The sequence below is a fragment of the Salarias fasciatus genome, chromosome 13, assembly GCF_902148845.1.
Source record: "Salarias fasciatus chromosome 13, fSalaFa1.1, whole genome shotgun sequence".
Classification (NCBI taxonomy): domain Eukaryota; kingdom Metazoa; phylum Chordata; class Actinopteri; order Blenniiformes; family Blenniidae; genus Salarias; species Salarias fasciatus.
The window spans coordinates 21,801,921-21,815,847 of record NC_043757.1 but is presented as its reverse complement, the minus strand read 5'-3'; the positions used below and the strand labels follow the sequence as shown (position 1 = coordinate 21,815,847).

General features: G+C 42.1%; 1 protein-coding gene across 1 annotated transcript in view; it reads left to right on the top strand.

The window, feature by feature from the left end:
- fmn2a (formin 2a) overlaps positions 1-13,788 on the top strand; it is a 35,241-nt gene extending 21,453 nt beyond the window's left edge. Inside the window, exons 8-17 of the mRNA XM_030107401.1 lie at positions 2,489-2,580; positions 2,671-2,800; positions 2,927-3,073; positions 3,784-3,843; positions 4,474-4,594; positions 6,649-6,741; positions 10,786-10,837; positions 11,828-11,977; positions 13,195-13,276; positions 13,537-13,788. Coding sequence (XP_029963261.1) covers positions 2,489-2,580; positions 2,671-2,800; positions 2,927-3,073; positions 3,784-3,843; positions 4,474-4,594; positions 6,649-6,741; positions 10,786-10,837; positions 11,828-11,977; positions 13,195-13,276; positions 13,537-13,563 — 954 coding nt within the window. The 3' untranslated portion in view covers positions 13,564-13,788. The remainder of the gene's footprint in view (positions 1-2,488; positions 2,581-2,670; positions 2,801-2,926; positions 3,074-3,783; positions 3,844-4,473; positions 4,595-6,648; positions 6,742-10,785; positions 10,838-11,827; positions 11,978-13,194; positions 13,277-13,536) is intronic.
- The last annotated feature ends 139 nt before the right edge of the window (positions 13,789-13,927 follow it).

Here is a 13,927-nt window from a genome sequence, read left to right as displayed (position 1 = left end):
GTCAGAGTGATAGTGGGACGCTGCTCCCTCGCTGTAATGTCACAGGCTGTAATCTGGGCCCAGACTGCTCGTCTGAAGTTCTGACTCTCTCTAGTTGGCAGTAGCTAAATGTCACACAGATCGCTCGAAGCTGTAAATCTTCCTTTGAATTTATATGAACACTTCATGCCATGTTATTTCTTTTTCACGTGGCAATCTCAGAGATGCCTCCATGTATTCTGCTCGTTTTTTACATGATGCAGTTTGTCGTTTAGGGTCTACTCTGCGGCATCTTGATGTACAAAGAATCTCATAAATGTTTTTTCATTGTAAAATTGAGTGACATAAATAGTGATTAAGCCCTGTCTGGCTCTGTTTAGCTCTGTACTAGAAACCTGGCTAATGAAAACCACTTGGCTACCACTACAATTCTGGCATCACAAATATCATCCTACTTTCCTTTTGCATTTGATATTCCACATGGGACTGAATTTCTCATGCTAACAACCACTGCAACATGCCCTAGCAATTCAAAGATCACACGCTAATGCCTACTTGTCCCCAATTACACCAAACACTGCTGGGCTTTGCTGCTGCCCTTTGAAAAGGATCTGCTTTGTGTTAAATATATTTACACTTGAAAACATCTCAAGAGAAGGCGAAGGAGAGCTTGCCCTCGCCGACAGAAGGCAGCGGTGTGCAGAATACTAATCGGGCCCTCAGTGCGTTTGATGCTGGTGTTTGATGTTTTCCAAGGATCCATGCCGAGTCCAAAACCCAGAGAGAGGGATGGAGGGAGAGACCGAGCCGCCCAGACCCAGACTTTGGGGGTCCGGGGGCTCTGGAGGGACTGAGAGCAAGTTTACGTTTTCTTCCTGGGGATGGTTTCATTGTTTTGCCCGACTGCGTCAGACACATGAACATCTATTGTCTTTGCCTCTTGTGAAATGAAGGGGCATTTCTGGCTTGCTTTTCTTAAACCACCTTGTATAAAACTGTGGTCCGGAGCCTGGCAGCAGGATAAGAGTGAGGAATGCAGTCTCACTGAAGGCAACTTATACAACATTTATACAACTTACACTGTATATAGGCTGGCATATGTTTGAGTTTATGTACAAAACACATTATGAGGGTTCTTTTACGCTCAAGATCATGCTTCATGACATCAAGAAATGAAACAAAAAGGCTAACAAAACAAACTTGGGCTCAAGTACTTTTGGGTACATGCAGTGAAGCATTTCATCCCATCACATGAACTGTTCATGAAGTGTTCAGGTTTTCTTTTCATGAACACGAATTGAGGCTTTGTCTGCTGGAGATGAAATGAAAACACAACCTCGATGGGTAGTCGAGGTACTAGAAACCTCCAAGTGGAGTAGCTTTAAGATGGTGTTCTGACTGGTGGACAATTAGTTGAAATGGCAGTTAAAAACTTGAATTCCTTCCTTCCTTTCATCTTCTAATCTTCAAACAACTTTGTCTAAAAAGATTGCTGGCGGCTCGAGCTGATCCCAGTTTGCAGTGGATGTAGGGTGGACAACTTCGGCAGGTCACCAGAACGGTTCCACCGCAGACGACCAGGCCGACTCTGGTGCATGCCGACGGCTATTCCAGAGACACCAATACACCGAAAAATGTCTGGGAGGGAAGCCATGCAAGCGAGAGTGCTAACCCCTATGCCCCAGTGCGGCCATTCAATTCCATTCAGTTTTATTATTTATTTATATAGCACAATTGCACACACAACCGCAGCACTTAACATTCAAATAAAGAATGAAGGAAAAAAAAGCCAACAGTCCCACATGAGAAAGCGTAGGCGACAGTGGAGAAGAAAAAAAGCTCCAGTAGAACCAGACTCAGAAGTGGTGACCATCTGGATTGTACGGAGAAAGAAGAATGGGACAGAGAACAACAAACAAGTGAACAACAAACCGCAAAATAATTAAGTTACTTCTTTTATTATCCTCACAGGCCACTTGTTTCAAGTACTCACGCTTTCCACGGGAGAATATCATAACTTTTGGCATTTCTGCTGAATGAAGACGTGATTTCAGTGTTGTAAAATATGCCAACTTCATCTGTTTCCGCAGGATCAAATGTTTCCTTGTTAAACTGTTAAAAAAAAAAAAAAAAAAAAAAAAAAAATCTTCATGGCAGTCACTTACTTCTTTTGCAGGACTGAATGTATTTACTGCTTTCGTCTACTTGGCGTGACACAGAGCTCTTCTTGTTTTGTTTCCATGGATGTGCTGTGGTTTAATTTCACATCTCATACATTTATTTATATCACGCTTTACAAAACGCATAATGAAATCATTTTGTAATGTTCTACTTTCAGTTCACACTATTTCTGTTCACTAAAAGAGTTATATAACAGCAACTAGATCCGGATCACCATAACTTCATTCGCACTGTCTTGTATCGTTATATAACTGTATGGTATCTGTATATGTGGGTCTTCGCCTCTCTGTGTGAATTACATCTACACATCTGTATTTTCGTTTTGCAGAGAGCTCAAGGTGATGAGATGGACAGCATAAAAAAGCACATCAAATCGACCAAAGACAACGAGGACGCCAAACCACTGGACAAGCCAGAACAGTAAGAGCCAGCGGCTCCCTTCCCAATCTTCTATCTTCGCTTCGCAGCTTGTCATTAAGACGGTGACTGATCATTTTCGTCCCTCACCAGATTCCTGCTCCAGTTATCACAAATCCCCAACTTCTCCGAGCGGGTGTTCTGCATCCTGTTCCAGTCGACCTTCCATGAATGTATCACCTCCATCCTCCGTAAAATAGAAATCCTCCAGAAAGTCTGCAAGGTGAAACTCAAGTTTTTTGTTTGTTTTTTTTTTTTCCTACAATTTTCTTTTCCATCTCTCTGATATGGAGCTCCATGTCTTCATCAGATCTTTTATGTCTATGTGTTGTGTGTGTTTGTACTCTAGACTCTCCAGAGTAGTAAGTGCGTATTGCAGGTGCTTGGCTTGGTCCTGGCTTTTGGCAACTTCATGAACGGAGGTAATCGCTCTCGAGGGCAGGCAGACGGCTTCACCTTGGACATTCTGCCAAAACTGAAAGACGTTAAAAGCAGCGTGAGTGTGTGTGCTACACGAGTTTAAGCAAACATCAACCGGTTTTACAGGAGCAGATGTGTTATTTACAAGCGACCTGGAAATACTGCAGTAGAAGTGTATGTAGGATTAGTTTAACATTACGAAAATTGTGAGGACGGCATGTGTGATTTATAAGCCTCCGCAGAAAATACTGTTTGATTTTATCATTTGGATTACGCAACGTGATCTGATCAAGTAAACCGTGACTGACAATGTTTGTTGAGATTCTAATTTTGAAATTATCCCATTTATGGTGAGGTTTCCTTGATTAAAAAAAAAAAAAAAAAGACTCTCAGTGGAGCCAAATATGAGGATCTTAGCTGTGCAGACTTAGAGGAGAGACCATTGTGTTTACTGTTCTGATTCAATATCACAACGGGCTCCGCGTGCCCTTGGCACTGCCATATAAGGCCACAGTGGTTTGTGTTTTTTTGCGGTGGCTGATGGAGTAAGGTATCCATAAAGACCATCAAACTTTCCGCCAACTGTTGAGTTATGACGGCCAGACCAGCACGGTTGTGTTTCTTTGTATTGCTCTTCCAGTGTCATGATTTATTCCCGACTTCTAAAGGCTGCTTGTCTCTATTCTTGTTTGGCCGGTGCAAATTAAAACGTGCTGTTCGAAAATGATTAAATTAATAAATAAAGGGATTTTGGTTTATTTATTTGGATCTTTTTCCTCCTTTCAGGATAACTCCCAGAGTCTTTTGTCCTACATTGTTGCTTACTATCTACGGCACTTTGATGAGGTATGTTTTGGTTCCTGTTTATTTGAATCACTTTTCTGTTTTAGTCTGATTTGCTTAGAAATCCTTCCAGAGCTCTCTTTTCATCTCCTCTCTTGCCAGAGGATACCGTGGCTTATCCTTTATCAAATTATTTATTTTCCCTTTCCTCATTTGCAGCAGAAACAAATCTCTCTCTCTCTCTCTCCTTCTCTGGCTCTCTCTTCTAATTCTCTTTCTGTCTTTCACTCTTCATCTCCCACTCTCACTCTGCCTGCGTCTGGCTTCATTCAAACTTGCAGTCTGTTCATTGGCACAGCATTCAAAGGAGCGCTAGTGTAAATAATTAGGTTCTCCAGATGAGATGAACTCAGGAGTACTGCTTGCCAAAATCAACCTGCATGACATGACTGGAGCCCTCATAACGGCTGCGGAGTAACCATGATGGAGTGAATTGACATGTACTTTCTTAATAGTCATTATCTGCTGTAAGTTTCAGTCATATCTCCTCGTAGCCTGTTCTGTACAGTGTAGAAAGGCCCCTCTCCTGTGTGGGGAAAATTGACTTTGACGTTTGTGTGTGTGTGTGTGTGTGTGTGTGTCTGTCTTTGAATGATGTATGTCCTTGCATGCACGTGTGATGTTCTTTACCAGGATGCTGGCAGAGAGTCGTGCGTCTACCCTCTTCCTGAGCCCCAGGACCTTTTCCAGGCCTCCCAGATGAAGTTTGACGACTTTCAAAGAGATCTCCGCAAGCTGAGGAAAGACCTTAACGGTACGGCCGTCCACTCAAACCCAAGCCTTGCTTATGAATATTGAACTTCTAAAATATGTATTCAAACATACAAGGCTGTGAACTTGTTTTTCTGCAAAACAAGCAACTTGCAGCATTTTTCATACATTGTTTTGCACTGATGTTTATGTGGACATATAAAATTCATGCACACATTATCCTAGAGTGCAACGGAAAATAATTTCTCCAACCTGACCAGCTATGGTCATGTGCGGATTGTAGAGGCGGGTCAGCAGAGAGATAGCATCTGTTTGTCGTACAGACGAGCTAACTGGAAGCAGATGTGACTTGTCAGATGTAGACTCCTGTTGGACCTGGCGTGCCTTTATTGTCCTCATGAAACACAGATCAAAATATGGATGAGGGAAAGGGTCAGAACTTCCACTACCTGTGTGCACATTATCAAGGTCCATCAGGCGAGCTGGAAGAGTCTCTCCTCGAGCTCTGAATCAACTCGCTGACCTGCGGTTCCAACAGAAAACAGCACGACTTCTTCAAAGCGGGCTTCACAGTGTGTCGGCGAGTCTTTCTGGATGTTGTGCGTCATCACTTTACCCACAGGGGTCCTAAATATGATTCATTCATGAACTGATTTGGATAATGGCTCATTTTTTACTGTAATTCTCTCATTAGTCATTTGCTCACTTTCTGAACTGATATATTACATAATTTGACTAACTAGTCATACAAAGTTACACAATGGCTGTTACTCCAGCTTTTGTGGTGACCATATTTTTATCATTAGACAAAGCATTTTATTATCGCAGAGTGGGCACTCAACATGAATTTTGAATTTTTTTTGTTTGTTTTTAATGAATGTAATTTGAGGAGTTTCTGACAGCAGCACTGAAATTTCAAGACATTAAAACCACTTCCTTGTATCGTGAGTGATATTTCATGTGGTGGCTTCGTGCCGTGTTCTTCCATTTAACAAATGGTTCAGAAAAATGTGCATGAATGAACGTGTTGTGTTTCCGTGTATGAAGGCTGGGGGGAAAAAAGTATGGAAGAATGGATTCTGCTCGACAGCCCAGACTGATTGGTTGAGGGAAAAGTGTCCTAATGAATTCGGCAGTTAGGAAATACTCACTTTCATTGCTGTCTCACGTCACTCAGCACTCTGCCTCTGAACACTTTCCAAGGACTGAAGGGCCTACAAGTGGTTAAAAAAAAAAACTACTGTGTATTTTTGAGCAAACATATGTGGAGGGACACGCGTGTGTGTGTGTGTGTGTGTGTGTTTGTGTGCTTTTAGCCTGATGGACAATTCCCCAAACCTGGTCTGTTCTCTATCATGTTTTATGTGTCTTTGCTGCTAAACCAATCAAGCGCCTGAACCGTGTTGCCAAATATTGTTTTTCCTCTTGCCATAATGATTCTTTAGGCTGTTCATTATTTGCAATTCATAAAGATGGAGTTGCTCGCAAGGGAAGCGGACTTTCAACCCCAGTGGCAGTGGCACATGCTGACCGTCCATAAATACATCATCACATGCTATACCTGCAGACCTCTTCATTACCTCGCGGAGTCGGCTGAGCGCTCTAACAGACTTGGGCTTCGATGACAGTTCCCGGTGGGGGGTTCCGATGGGTAGGCGGCATAGAAATGGCCTTGGCTGGCCCGAAGGACATCGGCAAGTCGCACAGCGGAGAGAGCGCTTGCTGTGTAGCTCTTTGGTTAAGGGGGAACCATATGGTCTATGAATTACCACTTGCCCAGTCCCAACCTCCCCGTTCCCGTAAGTGTTTCGTGGCCTCTCCACCTCTATGGCCTTGAGCTGTTCGTGTGTATGTGTTGTGCTTGCAGATAGAGCGTGATGATAAGTTCCTCCCGGGATCGATGCCCGGGCCCTGCTGGTTCCTGTGGGTGTCTTATTAGTCATTATATCTCTGGTCAGCAGAAATCCATCAAAGCGAGCTGTTCGCGTGAAGTGCATTGTTGAGTTTGTAATTATAGTTAAAGGGCTGCAGAAGACATCATTGCTCTGGAAGAGCAGTTTGCCCGCTCTGATCATGGTCATCTCATTGTTGTTTTAGCCTGCTCAGCTGAAACAGAGAAAGTATGCAAGCTATCCTCTGAAGAGACCCTGCAACCCTTCAAGAGCAAGATGGATGAGTTTCTCAATCAAGGTAAGTCTGCTTTTGACATCAGCCGAAAAAGTGATTGACAAAAGTTGCACTAGGAAGTATAATCATCTGGAGTTTTCTTACTTTCCAACTATTTCTAATAAAGATGACATAGAAATACGTCTGTGCTGTTGAAACATGGCTACTTTTCTCCAAATACGTGATCTTACATCAATGCATTGGGTGACCTCAGTGAAGTACATTAGGAGTACTGTACACCCTGTTCCTCTGCTATAAATGGTCCAATCGAATGCCTAACAAAGCCAATGAATAGTCCTGTACAGCAGATGTCTGCTTAAACCTCAAGTTTCCAATGCATTAAAGAAATGATTGTGCCCCTTTCAGCACAAGTGTATGCTTGCAACTTGTTTGAGGATTTATGTGTTCAGCTGGAACACATAATGGCTCGATGCTGAGACACATAGGAGAAGTAAAATCTGATATTTTCGGCTTCGGTCGATATATTAGGATGAAACTAGAGGTGGATGTTCTGTTCAAAGAAAGAGTTAAAACTTGAGAGGCGGACAATTTATCTTCAGCTTCAGAAAGCAGTCCGTGCTGATACATCTTTGGCACGTCTGACCTGAAATATCCTCGCCGCTGTGAGATCTTGTGAAGCCGCTCATCAGTCAAATCGATGTGAGTTTTTTTATGCCGGCACATTGATTCAAATGAGTTTCACGCTGTTTTCCAGTTGATATACACAACAGTTCACTCAGCGTTGTTTCCATAGGGACCTCTGTTTATTCCAGGCTGTATTGAATAACTTACTGCTATTGTTTCAAGTCTGACGACCTGTTTTGATGGATTATGCACTTAGTAGTGGGGTGTTTTGTTTTGGGCTCTTTTTTTTTTTCCTGTCCTGATCGTTCCTTCTTCAAAAGACGACATATTACTTTATTTCAAATGAGGACGTTTCATTTGAACCTTGTTGAATTGATTATAACCATTCATACTGTGACCAAATACGCAACTTTTACCAGAGATTTGGCAAGTATACGGTTGAGTAATTTTTTTCTTTCCTATTTGTCCTTTGATTCTACTAATTTCTGGTCCTTTTTGTGTTTACATTTTCACTTTTCGTTCAATTAAAAGCTCTTTGTTCAGGGCTGTTTACAAAGACGGTGTTGTAACTGATGAATTAATTTACAAGAATGATTGCTTCTTCTTAAATTGCCTTCGTGCCCACAATTCATTCTACTAAAGACAAATAACAATAACACGAATGTTACCGTCTTTCCACAGTGTTTTTATTCAGCTTAATATTGGAAAGACTTTGAGTTTCTTGGGTCTTTCACGTGATTGTGTTCATGCTAAAGCAATTTTTCAGCAATAACATTTACTGATCTTTGGGCTTTGAGCATGGTTGCCATCTGCTGTTCAGTTCTTTGTCCCCAACGAATAAAATCCAAAACAGACGTGATTTTTGTTGATAGATCGCAGTTATTGTGGTTTTTGTTTTATTTATTGTTTGGGAGCTCAGTCCCCAGACCTGATTGAATGCCAGTCTCGGCCCTCGAGCTCCATGTTTGACACTTCTGCTCGAGATACTCTGCACAAAAACATCAAGCTCGCTGCATGTCATTTCGGCCGTTTCTGAACTATTTCAGCCTGCTGACGAGTGTTGCATTCGTAGTCTAAATATTATGTCAAAATCCTCTGAAAATACAATTGTTGTTTATTTGTCTTGTCCACTTGAAGTCATGCAGTCACATTTGTTTATAATCTGACATCAACAGCAATACTGTGATATTCTGCTCCAGTTAAACCGCATGAGGATCTGTTCCTTCTGCTTACTTTATCATAAAACGGCAGTTTTAATTTTTCGCTGCAGCCCTGGCTTTGACCCTGGCTACATTCAGTTGACTGTGACCAATCTTCCTGAAGGACCCGACTCACCGGCCTCTCCCCGGCTGCTTTTGTATTCAAATGAGAGTCTAATACGTAGCATATGTTCCACAGCCGTAATGCTCACTGTCCATATTAAAGGAAATCTGCAGATGAAAGCAGCTCTCCCATTTCCACCTCTCGCCTTGTCTTTCTTTTCTCTCTCTGTATGTGTATGTGCATGCAAGTATGCGCGAGTGTGTGTGTGTGTGTTTGAGAGAAATATGGGAGCTCTCTCTTTGATGCAAATGATGAGGTTTTTCCTCTTTTCCTCTTGGAGCAGAATGTAAGCAGTATAACATGGACATGTGACTCATAAGGCTCCAGACGGGATTCTTGGGGTTCCTCTGCTGCAGCGGCGAAAAAAAAGAACAACAGCCAAACGTCTTATTTTTGTTATTTCTGTAATTTCTAAAAAGCCTGGGGTTAAACTGTTTCTGGCTCCACAGTTTAAACCGCTTTTGTTTATTTTCTGACCATGAAACTAACCACAGAATAACAGTGGGAGCGGACTTGTTGGAGCTTGGCTGTTTGGTCTAGCTCGATTTTCTCCGCTCGCTTCACAAATTCTCATGCATGCAGGCCTTTGATGGAGTCAGTATGACTAGCAGGAGAGTATACTGGCCATGTGATAATCTGTTTCTGATCCACAGAGAGATTAAGACTCCTGTCAAACTCTCACTACATTTTGTACCAGCAACAAATATAGAATCATGAAGGTGTGGTTAAATCAACATTAAACCGCAATTTTCAGCCTTTGTTTGTGGCCCAATCTGGCATATTAAACAGATCCTGTTGATTCTGTCAAGAGAAACCACTTGTTGATGTTCATGCAATAACATCAAAAGCAATCGGAGTCTTTAATGCTCCTCAAACCATTGTTCACATGACAATACTGTTTGTTCTGTTCAGTCATCTTAACTCACTCAGTCATTCTCACTACACAATAGTATAACTGGATAATAATGTTACGCAACTGAATGAATATTGAATACTTCAGCAGCACGGAAAGCTTTATTTATTGAAACTGTATTAAGACTTTCTAGAATTTCACATTTTCCTGCTGCATATTGGAGCAGTTTAGCATTTCTGGCTTTTTTTTTTTTTCTTTTATTATTGAAAGAGCATCGCTCGGCTCAGACATAATCCCCTTTCAAATTGCTCATCAATTTGTTTTCATTCATTGATGAGCTATCAGCAGAGAGACAGACATGATTACAGGCTGCCGAGTGATTTAGCACCACGGAACGGTGAGGCACTGCTTTCAGTTGGTTTCTCTGAGATCTTTAAATGTGGATATGGTTTCAATTACACATAGCAACCAGATATTCCCCGGGCGAGAGCAGAAAACTGATTTGTGCCAGGAAAGATTCACCGTCCCATCTACTGTCATGCCGGTTCTGGAAAGCCATGTGGAGGCCACGGGTCGTTTCTGATCATTTGACAGTTTGAGACAGTCGTTTACAGATCATTGACCTTGAGGGGACGGAGGAGCCGCCTGGAAGAGAATTGAATATCTAACCTTCTGACATTTATACAGCGGTGCGATGAAGATACAGGCCAGCGAAGGAAAATACAGCTGGATCAACTCTCCCACTGCTCTGTTATATTAAAAATGAGCAGAGAAATCAGCGCATGGATCTGAAATTTGATATGTTCTGACCTGTGGCACTTCTGAGCCGCGGCTGTCGCATTTCACTGCTGCTCTCCTATATCATAATTTATAACAGTCAAAACGATGCTGATGGCACGGCCAGATAAGGCCTCGGCTGAACAGATCCAATATGTCCCAGGATGTCCGACTCCAAGTTTCACCCCCCTCGCTGTCTCTTTCACCCTCTTACACCTCTCGTGCACACACGCAAACATGCACACTCGTGTGCACACAAGTCATCCGTCTCCATCGGAGGCAACGCCACACAAAGAAGCACTTGTCCTGCGATCTGCAGCCCTCATTTGTCAGTTGTGCAACTGCAGAGAATCCAGCACTTAATAACCTGGTGGCACACTGTTGACCCTGAAGATGACTGTCGAGTTAAGTAATGGTGACATCTCGGATCCTCTCGTATATACAAGTCACACTCCCGGTGAAAGATCTGTTTTTCTAGCGAATGCTGAAATTTTGTGTTTACCAATGTGCTTCTTTTCTCTCCCTCCCAGCCAAGACTCAGTTGGAAACACAAGAAAAGCAGCTGGCCGACACTCAGAAGATGTAAGAGCCTTTTTTTTTTTTTTTTTTTTTTTTTTCATCTTCAAAGATTTTCCTACCTTAAAAAAAAAAAAAAAAAGACTGGAGCCGCTTCTGTTCCATTTTGTGGGTTTCAGTGTGGTCTTTTCTCATGTGTAAAAGCAGCAATAGTTTTAAAGTAACGGATAATGCAATCCAACCCAGTTTAAAGTGATACATTCGCAGCGCAGGGAAGAAATATAATCCCAATGCTTTGTCAATATTTATGACTCCCGGTTCCTTCAGTTACATGGAAGGTGCGGGCTGTCATGCCAGGCCCTCAGCAGACGGGAGGCCCCCTATGCGGTGTCTATGTTGTTTATCTAAGTGGAGCGAGAGTAGACAGCCATGGCTCCAGGCTTCTGTTACTGCTGGCTAGGAATGTGTTCCTATAGCACACTCCAAACAAAGAGACCCCGACCTGTCGGCTATATTGATCCACTGCAAATGACCGACACATTTAACACCCGAGCGTGTGTCACCCACCGTCGTGCGGCTGGCCTTTTCTTTGTTTGCCTTTGTCTTCTTGTTATACACTTTGTTTCTTTCCACTTTTCATCATCCGAGCAAACACCTCAGTGCGCGCACGTCTGTGCACAATCTTTCTTAGAGGCTTATGCATGCAGCCAGGCTTGTGGTGACAAAGCAAAATATAGTGTTTTTATCCTCTTTTTCTTTGTTTAGTCCAGGAAGTTAAGCTGTTCAAGGGGGAAAATAGAATGACTGTGCTGCTTTTGTGGTGGTAATTACATTTCATGCGCTCTGAAATGCACAGTCATCATTGGATTGTGTTTCTTTTTTTTTTTTTAACTCTACTATAAAATCTCTGAAGAATGCACATTATTCCAAGATTAACTTTCATATTTGAAATATTTGTGCAGCACTGCCAGGTTTCACAACAATTGGTGTAAGTTTCTGTAATCTTATGTTGTAATACTTTGGTCCTGAAGTAATGTTTTTGTTCTCCGTCCTCAGCTTCTTGGAGCTGAGCGTGTCCTTCTCGGTTAAACCCAAGGCGGGAGAGAAAGAAGTCTCTCCCAACACATTGTTCTCGCTTTGGCATGAGTTTTCCACGGATTTTAAAGAGCAGTGGAAGAAGCAGAACAAGCTAATGCTGCAAGAACGGTGAGAACGGCGCGGCAAGATAAGTGTCTGGAATTAGAATGTGACATTCTCTTGATATAGACGCCTCCCTTTCGGTGATAGCATTGTCTGAAAATCAAAACCTGCTGGGATTTTTACTTTTCTGCTATTGGGAGCCACTCTGTGACCCTGAAAATGTCATTACAGATGCAACAATGTTACTGCATTCTAAATTTCCCTCCAATTCCTAAGTTTCCCCGAACATGAATAACTTGCAGTGCATTTTGTGTTCACTGAAGATCCTATCAGATTCATTCAAATTCATGAAGGGGAAAAGAAAGTGAGTGACCCCGGGCTCTGTCCTCACCCCAGTTAATGCAAAAAACACATGCAGCATCCAGTTAGCTTCAAGTGGTTTTGATAAATATACAGATATTGCTGCATATGTCAACAAAAAGCAAATTGGTCCATTATTTGCAATGAAGATTGGACTTTGATAAGATATTTGTAAGAGAAGCAAGATGTCATAGGTTCTTCTTGTTGATAGAATAAAAAACAAATTTTGAAAGCATTAACTTTTTGCCCTTTTCCACATGCAGACATTCCAGTTCTTCCTCTCTTCTGGTTTGACTGTAACAGAAATGAATCTTCACCAATGTTATTTGGGCATAAGATTTACAATACCGTTGCAAGTTTTGTGAGTTCAGGCAAGATGTGTGTTCATCCATCTCCTACATCGCTTTATCCACTGTAAGCTGGCAGACTGCTGGAGCAAATCCCACCTGACTATGGGTGAAGGCCTGGTCCATCACACGGGAGAATACCCAGAATGCGCACAGGCAGAACATGGAAACCCCACACAGCAAGGCTCAGTTAGGAAGCGAGTCTGCTGGTGGAGATGGTTGTGTGCATTCAATCCCAATATGATGATCATTTGCCTTCAAAAAGTACAAAAGATTATTGCCGCTTTCTGGTCGTCAGGATACGGTTCTAAATGTGTGTGAATCATCATCATCTGCCGCACGACCAGAGCCAGGATGGTCGACGCCTCAAGTCCTCCTTTAACTTCAAACATTACACTGTATTAACTTTAATGCAGCCTGTGCCCAGAGACTGTTCAATCAAGAAGTAATTTGCTTTTGTCAACATTCTGCATACTTGTCATGTCCACATAAATAATTCTAACAGTTTGGGTAAATGCATGCAATTATTTGCTTATTATTTCTCCATTTCTGATTGTTAATGGTCTTTTTTTCCAGTGTGAAAATGGCTGAAGAGTGCTTCAAGCAGGCCAGGGAGAAGGCTTCTTATAACGTGAAGCCCAAACACGCAACAGGAATAGTATGTCCTTTTACTTTTTGTCATCTACCGTATGGCCTCATCTGTTTTTTATTTAGTAATTCCGCTCTAACGGTACTTGCCCTCCTCTTTCTTCAAAAGATGCAAATTGTCTTGCCGCCTCACAGACTCTATTGCTTACAAATGCTCGTCAGGGTGTTAAGAAACAACACTCCCGGCTCTTACAGTAACATGTTAGGATGAGTGCCAGCGCTGCCAGCTGTAAATAACTCAGACCTGTTTTTTTTTTTCTCGTCCCGTAGAAAGCCAAGCTCGGTCAGAAGATCTGAGGCGCAGAATGGAAAATGATCATCACCAAGCCTATTGCACAAGCTCTGTTTGTACAATCTGACGTGACTCATGAGTCATTTTTAACATTCATTTGCTTCCACTATTTGTTTTCACTCCGTTCGGAGCTGTTGTTTATTTTCAGTTGTTTCAGAGTGGATATTATGTTGTTTAAAAGTGGAATGAAGCGTTTCATTTGCAGCCACCCTTTCACGTCACTCGGCAAACTGAATCAGTTATCGCCACCAGAAGACCTTGTTCTCGGCTAATTCAATTAAATGGAGTTAAGCTATTTGAAAGAAAATCCCTGAAAACTCCTGTTTTTTTTTTGTTTTTTTTTTAATTTGTGAAAGCTTTCTGTGGTTT